Source organism: Channa argus, chromosome 18 (genome assembly GCF_033026475.1).
Source record: "Channa argus isolate prfri chromosome 18, Channa argus male v1.0, whole genome shotgun sequence".
Classification (NCBI taxonomy): domain Eukaryota; kingdom Metazoa; phylum Chordata; class Actinopteri; order Anabantiformes; family Channidae; genus Channa; species Channa argus.
Window position 1 is genome coordinate 7,072,639 of NC_090214.1, and position 14,724 is coordinate 7,087,362.

A 14,724-nucleotide genomic window follows, 5' to 3' on the forward strand; every position below is an offset into this window, starting at 1 on the left:
ACAGATGTCTTGTTTGGTCCATTTGAAACCACTGGCAAGGTTCACAGGGACCCAAAGGTTTATTAATAGTGTCAGTGAGGAGGCAGATGATGAAATGAGATGTCACATAAAATTTATGTCTAATTTAATCTTTTCATATTTAAAGATTGACATGTTTTCTTCATGGATAAAACACAGCCCCTCCTTGTTTTTGTAATTTTTTTTTTAATAACATTTCAGTATGAAAGTAAACAGGTATTTAAAGTTTTTGTTAAGGTTCATGTTAAACCTGTCTCAGTTTTATTTACATGTGCTCAGCCTTCAGCATGACTTTTTCCAGGGGCTAACGCTCTATTGCTTGTGCTTCTTGTCATCTTGGACTGTGTGCAAATATGCTACCTAAATGGTCAGAGAGTGGGTTGACTGTCTTGGCTGTGATGGTAGCAAAGATGGTTGTTTACACAGAGCATATTTCTAACCGTCTGAGGATTCATCTCTTCGAGGAATTTGTAGGGCCACACTTGAGGGCTTCTTAATGTCACAAAAGCAGACTGTGCGTATTAAATGTAGCCTGTTTATGATGTGTTATGACTTTTTTGGCAGAGATGAACATAGCACATGCTAATTAATCAGGTTGTGTGATGCAAGGAGTGAATTAGTATATTCACAATACGCAACAAAGCGAGGAGAAATTCACGTTTGAATCTAGGCACTTGAAGGCACCTGTACTTTCATGTTGCTTTATATTTTTACTCTAATACAGCACAATTCATAGGGAAATAATGTACTTTTCACAAACTATGTATAGTAGTAACTATCTACTAGTAGTAACTAAGTCAGGTGCCTCCCACTCTTGATTGTTGCTGACATGTTTCCAAACACTGACTGTTGTCCACCTGTGGTCAATTAAAATGATTAGATGTGATTTGGAAAGGCACACACCTCTCTATAGAAGGTCTCACTGTATTAAAGCAAAAGCCATGAGGTCAAAGGTACTGACTGCAGAGCTCACAAACAGGATTACTGCACAGACATGGGAAAGGCTACAAAAAATGTCCTGCACTGCAGTTTCCCAAGAATAATTCTCAAATGGAAAAAGGTTGGCACAACCAGGACTCTTCCAAGGCATAGTCGCCCGGCCATGACTCCATCTGATCCTGTGTGAAGACAAAGTTCCAGAAGGACAACCATCACTGCAGCCCTCCAACATTTGGGCTTTATGGCAAAATGACAAAACGGAAGCTTCTCCTAAGTGCAAAACGCATAAAAGCCTGCTTGGAGTTTGCAAAAAAGCACCTGAAGGACTCTAAGACTGTGAGGAACAGGATTCTAAACATTATGTCTGGAGGAATCCAGGCACCACTCATCAGCTTCCCAATACCACCCATACAGTGAAGCATGGATTCTTAAGTACAGGCAATCATTCAGTTTTTAATTTTTCATACATTTGAAAATATTTCTAAAATAGTTTTTTTGATTTGTCAATATGGGTAGTGAGCATTGATTAATAAGAAAAAAGGGAATTTAAAAAACTAAGCATTACGTTTATTTTCACTATGTAAAACTCTTTTAAGCTGCAAAATTTTGTTGTTCTGTATTTCGTGTTATTTACCATTATACAAAATATGTTTTGCTAAAAAACAAATTTTTGGCAGTATTTGCAAAATACACTCTACACTGTCAAACATGTCAACAACAGAGGCTATTAATAAAGTTATTCTATAGTGAAGCACATTGCTTTATCATCACCTCAATGAATAACTCCATTTCCTATTGCAATGACCTAATTTCCTCACAGTGATCCACAGTTGTTATCCTGGACTCACCCCTCCTGTTCCTCATCAGATAAGTTCTTTGTTACCGACCTTTATTCCTGCAAGTGAAAATGTTCAAATCTGTATTTACAAATTGTTAAGCCTTATTTTCCTCAGTTTAATTGGAAATATCCAACTCTTTGCTGGTCCTACTGCAAAGGTGTGTTTTACTCATCACCTCTGCTGAAAATCAGATTCATTTTTCAAAGGCTTATGATGACTATATTGTCTCTGAAGATGGTTCTTTATAACTGGGGTCATTGCCATGCTGCAGAATACATTTGAGACCAGTTGGACACATACAGTACCTGGTACTGTGAGGTGGATAAGAATCTAAAGTTCCTAAAACGTCATTACAAGTTAAGATCATTTCAAGTTCATAAATAACACTGATGTGATATAAAGTGATACTGAGTATCAATGAGTTGGAATTTCTCTCCGATGAGTTTATTTAAAGTCTGTCTTTAAAAAAATGACATAATGTAGACTGACGGAATAAATTATTTTACTGAACAGAACCATGATAACAATACACCAGTTTGCTTTCAGGTCGCACACATTATAATACTAGTCATTCTATTGGGAAATTAAGTTGCAAACAGATTCATGAATTAATAACCTTAATCATTAACATCACCCTGGTACATGGTTGACCCCCTGAGCTCCAGTGCATTTCCTAACAGGAAAGTGCTTTGAGCAGCCTCTTCGACCAGAGGACGAAAGAGAGGAGAGGAAGGAAAGCGCTGGACTAGCTAGGTTATTGCCCATACGCAGTCTGCCACCTTGTGCTGACCATCTGTATTGCATAATATCTTAGTGGCTCTTCATTTGAAATTTGTAACCGTATTTATATAGCTGTGTTTTTAATACTACCATAATATATAAAAATGTAAGCATTTTATTTATTATATAAGGCTGCGATCTTTCTGTTTACAATGAGAGGGTTACCTTTAACATTTTCATTAGCCATGGCATGAAAAATAACAAATACAATAGAGTAATATTTTCCAGGAGGTAAGAAATGCATTTCAATACCATTTTAAGATTGATTTTCTGCAGATATTCATAAGAAAAGGAGAAAAAAAAACTAGCTGGGCAGGCTGTAAGTGTTTATTCTTCAATTTAGGTGCCATGACAGAGAAAAATTTCTAAAAAAATTTGAAAGCTAGATCTAACCACAGCATGTTTACAATTTTGCACTGGATATTGAGTTGTTTAAAGGAAGATTTAAATGACATTCAACTTTCTTGATTGAGTAATAATAATAATAATTCATTTTATTTATAAAGCACTTTACATTTGTTAACAAATCTCAAAGTGCTACACAAGCAGATTAAGACCAAGAATAAAACATAATACGCATGTAAAGCCTAAAAACATATAAAACATAAAATAACACAGCATTAAATAAAAAGGAATGATCACTTTAAAATGTTTTTCTGAACAGAAAAGTCTTTAACTGTTTTTTGAAACTGTCCACAGTCTGTGGTGCCCTTAGGTTCTCAGGCAGAGCGTTTCAGAGCCGTGCAGCAGCTGCTGAGAAGGCTCTTTTAGATTATAATGAGAAGTGCATTGCAGTAGTCCAGCCTATAGTCCAGTAGTACATCTAAATGAATTAAAAGTTCCATTAATGTTCCCTCTGTTTTTCCACATTAAAATATCTATCTACTTCTAGCTGTCATTTTGTTGCTCATACTATAGAGTTTTTAATCATGGTTTTTCAGCTAGTAGTAGAGAATTTTTTTTTTTTTTATATAAGTTCAGGGCTTGTGAAGGGCTGCTCCGGAACCTTCATCTTGGTCTGCTTTCGATTATGGTAGCAGACAGGATTATTTCAGCTTTACTTTCTTGGCTGACTGCATGACATGTGCATCCAGACTATGCTAATATTAGTGGGATCCATTCCTCCCTTTTCTGTGCACTGTTTATTGTGCTGCAGAGTCAAAGGAGCATATTTATTCTGCCTCGTTTTGAAACATTGCAAAGTTTTTCCACCTCTGCATATACCATAAATATTCTTGGTTTATTACCTTGAATGTACGCTTGATGAAAGGCTCGTGTCATATCTGTTTTCACTTAAACAAAATTCTGTAATTAAGAAAATGTAATTAACATGGCATATAACTACACTGTGTCTTTTGCTATGTGCTCAATGTTTAGATTGCGATATTCCCGGTGTTTAATGGAAGGCAACACGAAAGATGCGTTCACAGTTCAGTACAGCCCTCATCCGACGTCACTGCTAGCGCCACTCTGTTGGTTCAGGAAATAGGCAGTCGAAGCAGGATCGCAGAGCAGAGCTGGACGTTAACGACCGTATACATTTGATCGATCCGCCGTTTCAATATCCTCACCTTTAACATCCAGGTTACATGCTGCGGGCCATTCTGAGTGGTCGAGGTAGGCGCTTTTTTCTGGATCTGATCGTCTTGCAGCACCAGCTATGACTTCACTCACGCAGCGAAACTCGGGCCTCGTCCAGCGAAGGACCGACGCCATTCGCAGCGCCGCCGCCGAGAAGGAGAAGGAGTCCGGCGGGGAGGAGGAGGAGGCGCGCCGCGGGGAGGAAGACGACGACAAGGGGGACTCGAAGGAAACCAGACTCACACTGATGGAGGAAGTGTTGCTGTTGGGCCTCAAGGATCGAGAGGTGTGGGGCTGCTTCTCCAACCCGACAGTTATTTTGCTCGCTGGTAACTTGTTTGTTAAGCGTTAGCTAACGTTGCGTGCACGTCACCAAACGTGAAGCTAACTACGTTTAATCAACTAGTTTTCTACACGTAAAACAAAGTGGCGGGTCTGCGGGTTTAATGTTACGCCAGTCAGCGGATGTTTGTCAAACTGTTCGTAACGATAGTTAACCTTGTGACAAAGGCACCGTGCGAGTATTGCAGTTTGTTTCCGCTTCATACGTGTGGTTGTCGGTAAGCAAACGCTAAACACGTTTCCCCGACTGGAAGCAGTTATTTTCTAGCTTGTGTTACCAGAACAATTTACATGACAACTCGCCAGCAGCGACGTGACTCCTTTTCGACAGCTCGCAAAGCAAACGTCCCACCTGTACTACACGTCAGCAAAGTTAGAAGAACAAACGCTGCGCCTTGGCTGATTGATTTTTTTTTTTTTCCTTTTCCCTTCCTCTCTCCCTGCCCCTTTCAAGGGCTACACGTCTTTCTGGAACGACTGTATTTCTTCCGGACTTCGCGGATGCATGCTGGTGGAGCTGGCCTTGAGGGGGAGACTACAGCTGGAGGCCTGCGGGGTGAGGAGGAAAGGCCTGCTCTACAGGAAGGTGAGAATCCCGTCCACTTTAACGGAACTGTACAGCACAAGTGCAAGACACTTGACACCTTGTCCGTAGGGTCCGACTGCCGGCAGGCATGGAAACTTTAATTGTTGGCACTTTTCACCGAGGCAAAAAGTGCTACTAAGTGCGAGTTTTGGTAACTACAAGAGACTCGCACATAAAGGTCCCGCATTAGTTGAAGCAGATTATATAAGTAGTCAAGCTTATTGATCATAAACACCTGGACAGGTTTTTCAGAATCTCCAATTTTTTATGTAAGCTGGTAGTGCATAGTTGTGTATATATATATATATATATACATATACACAGACACACACACACACACACGTACGTACCTGTCCAGGTGTTTATGATCAATAAGCTTGACTAATAATCTGCTGCAACTAATGCAGGACCTTTTATGTGCGAGTCTCTTGTAGTTACCAATCTAAACCAATTCTGATAGGACTTTGCTTTGATGTTTTCTCCTTGACTTAGATTTTTGTAAGTCGCTTTGGATAAAAGCGTCTGCTAACATGTAAATTGTACTTTTCTTTTGCGTAGCTATAAACATTTAGCTCAGGCAGGATTACTAGTCCAACACTTTTGTGGTCCTTAATGTTAGCAACTAAATCTCAGTGCTGATTTTAATCATTAATCTTTGGATGCAAAAATAGTTTTCATTTTTTGCTCTGTTAACTGGAGAAAATGTTTGTTTGTTCTGTGAACCTCCAATGTTTGAATTGGACCATAGACACCTGGTGTTATTTATATAAAAACTTTTGTTGTATGAATGTTCATTTTCCATCATAGGGGCTTGTGGAAACCTGTTGAACAAAAAAGATTTGAGAATAGATTCTTGAGAAGCACCACATGTTGTTTTTTGTACACTCTGAAATGGACCTCCGATGCCATTAATCCCAGTTAAGCACTACCAGAAAGTCCTACCCAGTTTAACTGGACTCCTGGTAATGTGTCGTGGTTGACTGTGTCAGATGCAGCACTGAAATCCAATAATATCATGGACTGTGTTTACATGAAGACATTTGAAACCTTAACAAGGTCAAGGTTATTATGAACATAATCCGGACTGGAAAACATCAAAACAATTTGAGAACATGAAGATCTCTTGTGCTAATCTTTCAGCTGAAAAACGCATAATATACCAGAGACTCTCGGTCAGACATGATGTAGGTGTATGCATAAGTGAGACACACCGTCTTAGTTTAAATATGGTTGCTTTTGTTTGCCAAGGTGATCTGTAAGTCAGATGCCCCGACAGGAGACGTGCTGCTGGATGAGGCCTTGAAGCACATTAAAGAAACCCAGCCCCCAGAGACTGTCCAGAGTTGGATAGAACTGCTGAGCGGTGAGATAAAACTTGATGGAATTTGCTAACCAAACCTTGCATTAATCGGCTCATTGTGTCACCTGTTGGACATGTTTCCTTAGCTTGTGCCATTTTACATTGTGTCTTGTAGAGGTTGGTGAATTTAGTCAGTAGACAGAATTAATCTGCAGCTTTGATAATGGAAGTGGTATTGAAGTTAAGAAAAAAGCTAAACATCTTTTGGCTACACCTTCTCAAATATGAACAGTTGAAGCGTGTCTTTTTCATTCATAATTGTAAAGTAAATATAATTGGGTTTTGAACTCCAAAAAAACTAAAAGTAATAAAGTGACTTTGACTTATACAAGCAGTGTTTAATATATTCAAATGCGTCTTATTTTATCGTTTAGGAGAGACCTGGAATCCCCTGAAGCTGCATTACCAGCTGAGAAATGTTAGAGAACGTCTGGCAAAAAACCTGGTAGAGAAAGGTGTCCTCACAACAGAGAAACAGAACTTCTTGCTTTTTGACATGACCACACATCCACTCACCAACAGTTCCATTAAACAGGTAAGCTGTTGGCGGTTTATCGCTTCATTTTAAGCTGGCTGATTAAACTCTACATGCAGTGAAATTTAACTGCTCACTTTATTGTTGTTGGGGACACTTGACTGAGAAGTAAAAGCTTTATGATCCTAGCGAGATTTTCTTGCTCACTCTGCAAACACCACCATTCAGCTTCTTATGAGGGTAACAGCCACAATTTCAGCGTAATTGTTGGCTCTGTGGTAACATCTGTGGGTCCTGTTAAAGATCACCAGAAATTAAGAGGGCTTTTTTTTTTGTTTGCCAAGACTCATAACTGCTCAGCTCCACCCCCCTTTTATTTATTTATTTTTTTAAGAAAGCAATTTAAATGTCAGCCATTCATTTATTTTATAGTAAACTTATCTCATATAGTCTACTTCCATAACTGTATATTATCTAACATATAAAACATTAGCGTGTGTTCTCTTACACCTTGCTGAACAGGTTAAGGAAAAAGGTAACTAAATCTGCCCACAAATATCACTTGAGACAAACTTAACAAAACATTTTCTGGTCATTCTTCTGCCTAGTACCTCAGGCTCAGCTCACCATCTGCTGGCAATTAAATGCAGACATCTTGAAAGGAAAAAAGAGCTTTTCTAATACTTCCGCATTGATGTTTTGATGGCAAAAGAACTAAATGTGAGTTTAGTTGAACTTTGGATGGCACTGCTGTTTATGAGCTGCTTGATAGATCCAATTTTTGGTTGACCTTTTTTTTGTTGTTGTTATGAAAATAGTATCTTATAACATTATGTACATTATTAAAAATATAAGTAGGACATTTTCTGAAAAAAAAAAAAATTTTTCCATATAGCTCGAATGTAACCCTTCCTGCTTTTGGGTCTAGCTTTACAAGATCAATATTAATCTTGACTAGTAATTGATGGTGATTAGAATGGAAGTTTGTTTCATTACAGGTGTCCCCTGTTGTATTTTCAAAACTCCTCTATTAATATATTTTAATTAAATAAATGTAGCAATGTTGCTCATATGTAATTAAAAAATAGTTTCGTGGGCATAATTCACTTTTTCTCAGCTCTGAGTGTGGGGTCGAGTACTAATTCACGTTCAAAATGTGTGAGAGGGAAAATATTAGTGATGAGAGGCTAGGTCTAATTGTCAATTCTGATTACCTTCATAGAAATGTATTGTTTTTTTTTACCCTTTATAACAATATTTTCTTACAACTAGTATTTTAGCAGATACCTAAATTCCAAGTGACTTACAAATAATTATACACCAGTGGCAACTTGGTTGTTCAGCATCCAGTATTGTCAGGAGGAACTAGGAACTGAATCTTGGACCCTGTGGCTCTGCCTGTGCAACAGAAAAGAAATCAAGTTAATTAGTGAACCTCTGATGTCCTGGTTGGTTGATGTTTACATTTGGGCAAAGCTTAGGTAGCAGTCTACTTTAGCTTCCAGTCTTTATCCTAAGCTAGAATCAATGTTAGGTGGCTGTAGTTTAATATTAAGAAAGTGAGTAAGTACATTTAGAAAAAGTACTGTTAAATTGTTTAATTCCATATTTTTTTCCACTTGGTTAAATGTATGCAGTACCTAAATATATCACAAATAATAGCTATAAAACTCCATACCTGTTGTTGCTTACAGCGCCTCGTCAAGAAGGTCCAGGACTCGGTATTGGAGAAATGGGTCAATGATCCCCACCGCATGGACAAGCGGGTTCTCGCTCTTATCCTTCTGGCCCACTCATCCGACGTTCTTGAGAATGCCTTCGCCCCACTCCAAGATGAACAGTACGATCTGGCCATGAAGAGAGTCCACACTCTGCTAGAGCTGGAACCAGAGAAAGAGAGCACAAAGCCCAGCGCCAATGAACTTATGTGGGCTGTAGTGGCTGCATTTACTAAATGAAAACACCTGTTTGTTTGGACTGGAAGATCTGGCCATGGTCTGGGATATTTAATTGGTTGAAGGACTACACTTAATGAGACAATCTATTTTAGTCGGGGAGACTGTTTGTACATCTTTTCTGGATGATATTTTGGTGGTAGTCCATTTAACCCAGTGCAATCTGATTTGATGGTGAGCTTCACCTTTGGTTGCTTGGAAAGGTCTCTAAACAGAAAATGACTGGCTGCTATATGTACGAACAACAACACTACAAACTTGATGGGCTTGTGTTAATGTTAAGATTACATCAAAGAACAAAGCAGGTGGCAGAAGTGATGGTGAATATGAAGGTCATGACTGGGGCCAAGTTTATTTTCTACAATAAGAAAACCTCATCTCTACATCACAACAAGATCCAGACAGAATCAAATTTTGGACTTGTCCATATTCTCCAACAAGCTTATGAAAGGATAAAGAATAGCAGATCACACAGCTATTGATTCTCTTTGCACTCATGCAGGTCTACTGCTTCCACCGATTCATTTCCACTTGTGTTGGGAGTTTATGCCATGGGTTACTATTAAAATATTCTAACTGAATATGTTACTGATTCGCTTTGTCAACTTGTTAAGTTCACTCCCTCTTCGTTGCATTTTGTTTTTAAGGGGGAAAGGGAGAATTCAAATTCTTGAGTTCAGTTCAAGTTCCACATCATTTAATAGTAAGCTCTGTAATTTGGCCCTAAAAGACTTAAATGAAGAATTGCATCTTAAATCTAACTAAACTTTTATCCTATTAGTTTTCTGTTTTTGGAATTGTCTATTCTGTGTTTAAAGAATGACACTAGTCTTCCATTTCTGTTTATTTTGCTAATTGATGCTTGGAGTAGTTTGCCAATTATCACATATTTTGCACAGTCAATAGCTTTGTAGGTAGGATAGTATTTAAGTGTTTTTTTCTTGGTTGTTTAAACCGCTTGTAAAAATGACGTTGGAAATAATTTAACCTTAATCATAGTAGAAAAAATATCTCAATTCTTCCTACAGCTATTGACCTTTATGATAAACGTTAGAGTCATTCCTCTGGACATATAGAAAAGTGTATTCTCTTATTTTTAAGTTGAGACATAAAGAGCAATTCAGTTCTCTGTGACCAGCATAAACAAGATTTATGACATGCAGTTTCTTATACAGCTAGGCTGGGCCAATTCAACCAAATCATTCTGGGGGGAAGGGGATCCCACATATTCTCACACTAGTGATATCTAGTGTTTAAGGTAAATTTCGTTATAATATAGGTTTTGAGATAAATCTCTATCCTAATGAGGTAAATAGATTTTGTTTTGTATTTTTTTAAAGTTGCTCATTAGCAGTTAAACATCTGAAGAAACTTCCTCTGTGGAAGTTTCTCTGATTCACAAGCTACTGTAAACAGTTTTTCACTGAAACAAAGACCCCTATTAAAACTGTCAACATTGTGGTCTGTGGATTAAACTGCTACATACCAATAGAGGTAAGTGAGGATAAAAAACATTTTATTTGGATGAACTGACCCTTTAAGTTTACATCTTGCAATGTAAAGCATCTCAGTGTCATGTCATAAGTTGGGCCTTTTTCTATCCAGCAGGTCCATGTGGGCATGTTGTATTGGTCTGTACATGCAAATTGTTAGAGGGTCACGTGAGCCCCAGATGAATCCTTGTTAATGACTGAAACTGTTTAGTAACATGCAGACCACTGTAACAAAGCCTAGCTCCTGAGAAAAAATGTTGTTTCAGTATAAAATTGATTGTAAACACCATTCTGGTCTGATTGGTGTGCTCTGTGTATGAAGTTACGTCATCTACTGTTTCATTGCATACTTTTATTTGAACTAAAGAATTACATGTATGTATGAAGAATTGTTGCAATGCGTTTACAGCGTAGAGACCATGCATGCTATCGGTGGAGGGCTGGGGTACTTGTGGTTGTAGCTGCGGAGAAAAGCTTGTATGTAATTATTAGTCATTTTATGTGTATGATCTAATGGAATTCTATGAAAGGGATCTTCTCTCCTGTCCCCTATAAATATGTATGCTTTTGTATTACCACACAAAATAAAATAAGGATCCTTTAAGTGCCTGAATTTAGCACTGTTTTGCTATCGTATTGTTTTCATATATACCCTAATGAAATCTTCCATTCAACTGGTTAAATGCTCACATAAATGTATCATATAAAATATGTTAAGTTGATGTAGCCTAGAGCTAAAACAATCAGTGGATTACTAAACGACTGAAAACTGAAGACCATTTTGATAATTGATTTAAAAATGCCAAACTTACTGCTAATGCCACTTATAAAATTTGAGAATTTGTTGTAATGATTAGGGCAACACCACAAAGTTAATTGATTATTTGAGTGCACGGCATTCACACTTGTGCAAGCCCCACTTTTGTTTGGGTCTAATACTGTAGTCAGTACTGTGGCATATAGGAGGCTGCTTTGAACAAAGAAAGCAGGAAATACCAGACTGTGCACTTCTGTGTTTATGGTTTCGCTTTATGGACATATGGCACGTGTATTGAGATTTACATGCTTTTATTGTTGATTCTCTAAAAATATCCCAGTTTCTAATTATAGGTGCTTGTTGGAAGGAGCCAAAGAGGGAAGTGGTACTGTCTGACTAATGTGCCAGTCAATAGCAAGGTGGCACATGCTAGTGTGATGCAGACTTCTAAGAAATAATTGATGCATGGCCGGCCGGCACACACGCACCGAACATGAATGTCACTTAAGCTGTAGTAGGCAGCTTCCTCTATTTCCCCCCATAGATCTGTTCCTGCTTGGTGTTTTAGATAAATAATGTTGCTTCTTGGCAGAACGCTCCCAGTTTCCCTCGGTTTCCAGTCTTTATGCTAAGCCAACAGCTGCTTCTTCCAGATACAACAGTGGCAAGAAAACAAGTATGCATATATTTTCTATAATAAGTATTCATTTAGTAGCCTTTTCGTTTGTTTACTTTTTATACTACAAATGACCTGAGTCTAGATACTAAACATGCATTTTTTATTAGCAACTCATACAGTATTACCCATAAGATTTTTTAAGACATTTGAACAGACAACGGAGTCACAATTCTTAAGCCTTAAAATGACATGAATAAAAGCCAACATATGTATATAATATGTATATGTGGCAGTCAGCATATTCATCAGATTATATCTCTTCAGAAGATTCACCCATGGATCTGAATCTGGATCAGGAGCATCCAGCACATCTGGACTCCACTGTCGTGTGTGACAGCAGTCCATTCACACTTTAGGTACAGCACCACCATCAAGGCTTTTCCACATGCTAATGTACATCCCACTCGAGAGCCACCATTTTGCCACCCGTGGTAAGTCAATATCCAAGATTTGTGTTTAGGCTCTGAAAACCTTCCAGTTTGGTAAAATCCAGTTTAATAAAATCCAGTTCATGTTGATGACATCACATCTCACTTGATTTCAGTGGCAGTCTTGTAGTTCTTTAGAAGTATTTCCAGCAGTTTGTATCTCCAGTAAAACTCATCTCCAACTTGACGTAGCTCATGTGCGCAGAGATCAACAATGGCAGCAAGTTCTGAGGGCAAAAGATGCCAGTCTGATTACTCATGTTGATATGATTGAACATATGATTAAATATATGGTTAAAATTCAATAAAATCCCCTTATATACTCACCACTGCGAGCCATTTTCAGGATGCTCCTTTCTGTCTGACACTGAGAAAATTTAAAGGCTCAGTTTTTCTTCTCTCAGTGCTTATAAAGCTCTGTAGCTGTGGCTTGACAAGAAGGAACAGGTTTAAACTATAGATAGACACACAGGCTTAAATACTTGTGGTGACGCCACCTAATGCTTGAGGAATCCCCATCAGCCCGAGCCAAGCTCCTCCTACCGATACGTACACCACTCTCTTAACAATATTGTTATTAGCAACTTTTATAAGTAGCATTATATAAAAAATTTACCTTTTTGTAAAGCACAAGACATTGCTGATTTGTTTGTGCCTGACTGTTGGCGTTTTGCTATTTTAATCACTGTCATAATGTCTTAATCAAAGCCATAATATGTGTGTACACAGAGTACGTAACAAAGTTATGAAGTATTGAATGTAGGAGTGGAGTCCGATATAGAAAGTGAAAACAACAGCGTATACAGCTACAACGTGGCATATGAAGCAATATGTCATCATGAATCATGGCGTTCGAGGCTGAATTTAAGAAACTCACACTAATAAAAACTCATCATAAATATTTATTGCCTTTTTAGTACAGTACTTTGAATGTAGAACAACAGTTCAACGGAGCATTAGTGACTGAGCTTGTGCCCCAGTGGTGTAATATGGATAAGATATGGAAAAACCAAAATCTACAGTCACAACACAAATAACTTTTCATGGATTACACTGTATGTAAAAACACTGAATATATGTCTCTTGAAAATTGAAACCTGGGAGATTAGTGTGGTTTAGTGGTCTTTGGACAATTAAAGAGCAGCACCAGAATGGATGCCTTCTTAAACTGACTGCATTCATTCCACACAAAAGAGACACATTCATCCAACGTCACCTCTAACTAAGTTTCCTGCACCAACATGGTGTCCTAAAAACCACACAAACTGACCAAAAGCGTTGTAATGTTGAATATATATTGTACATGCTTCACTCCATCTCATTAAAATTCCTATGATTTTTCCATAATAGGATATCATGAGGTCGCAATACTATGCACAGCACAGGGATTATGAGCATGTCAAGGCTTGCCCTGTAGCTGTCTTTCCCCTTTTGTGTAAACAGGGAAGTAAGAAGGAAACCCCCGCCATTTGCAGTCAGGTGATCTGAACTGTGCCACGTAATACATTGCTGTTGTTTAGTATGCTCTTCTTTATTTCCACTTAAAAAAATTTAAATGTCAGTTTTCAAAGTAAAGATAAATAATAACCAACTAGCAAATCAGAATGATTAAAACCAGTATCTATCAGGACATATATATATGTATTTCCACTGTCTGAAGAAGTATTCAGATCATTTGCTTAGGTGAACGTACGAATATAGTATAGCCACTCCAAATGGTCATAGGAGCAATTTAGTGAAATGTTTGACAATTATAGACTGTCAACAAGATAATTAGTGGATAAATAGTTTGGTAACTTCCTAAATAAGGTGCCAGGTCGGAATCAAGTATTTTTTTTCTGAATATAACTAAGATAACTACTGAGCATTCTGAATTTCCTTTGGCTCTAAGACATTATAGGGGTTTACTGTTTTCTTTGTTTAAAGGCAAATCAACAAGTTAATTAGAAAAATAAGCATAATAACATTGCCGCATTGGATAACTGTGGGCCTAAACATTTATGTAGTTGAAATTACCGGATAAATCTAGGTGGAAATCCCACTTTGGTGCAATACAATCAACTCACAGACATGTGATGCCATAAGGAGTCTCAGGAATATATTCTTGAAGTGTCATAGCCAAAAAGTTAAACCTCTTGTTTCTTTTTTAACAATACATTTTATTTATAAGCTTCATTTGTTATCATACCTTTCAAAGTAAATACTCCCTAAAGCTGTCTATGGATCCGTAATGGATCATGAGTTCATAATAGACCATACTGCTCAGTGGATAAAGAGAAAATTTTACCCGATACTTAGATAATTTGCAAAGGAGCATCAGTGGCTGAGTCTGTGTAGGCTGATGGTGATATGATATTTAGAAAAAAATTGCTTGTTTCCAGAGTGTACGGCACAGTCATAGCATTAATCTCATTTCACAGGGTATGTACATAAAGTACATACAGTGGTGGTAAGTATTCAGATACTTTGCTCAAATAAACATGCTAATACGA

The 14,724-nt window shown here is 37.8% G+C and overlaps 2 protein-coding genes across 2 annotated transcripts; one reads left to right on the plus strand and one right to left on the minus strand.

Moving 5' to 3' along the window:
• Positions 1 to 4,054: 4,054 nt before the first annotated feature.
• Positions 4,055 to 10,985, plus strand: LOC137103709 (Golgi phosphoprotein 3-like). Its single transcript, XM_067484302.1, has 5 exons — positions 4,055 to 4,443; positions 4,954 to 5,085; positions 6,334 to 6,448; positions 6,820 to 6,980; positions 8,615 to 10,985. Exons 1-5 carry the CDS (start codon positions 4,237 to 4,239, stop codon positions 8,876 to 8,878), a joined length of 879 nt encoding a protein of 292 aa, XP_067340403.1. The 5' UTR covers positions 4,055 to 4,236; the 3' UTR covers positions 8,879 to 10,985.
• A 902-nt stretch (positions 10,986 to 11,887) lies between these two features.
• On the minus strand, positions 11,888 to 12,572 carry pmaip1 (phorbol-12-myristate-13-acetate-induced protein 1). Its single transcript, XM_067484823.1, has 2 exons — positions 12,560 to 12,572; positions 11,888 to 12,459 (listed from the first exon to the last, which is right to left on the minus strand). The coding sequence occupies exons 1-2, from the start codon at positions 12,570 to 12,572 to the stop codon at positions 12,335 to 12,337; spliced, it is 138 nt and encodes a 45-aa protein (XP_067340924.1). The 3' UTR covers positions 11,888 to 12,334.
• Positions 12,573 to 14,724: the final 2,152 nt, after the last annotated feature.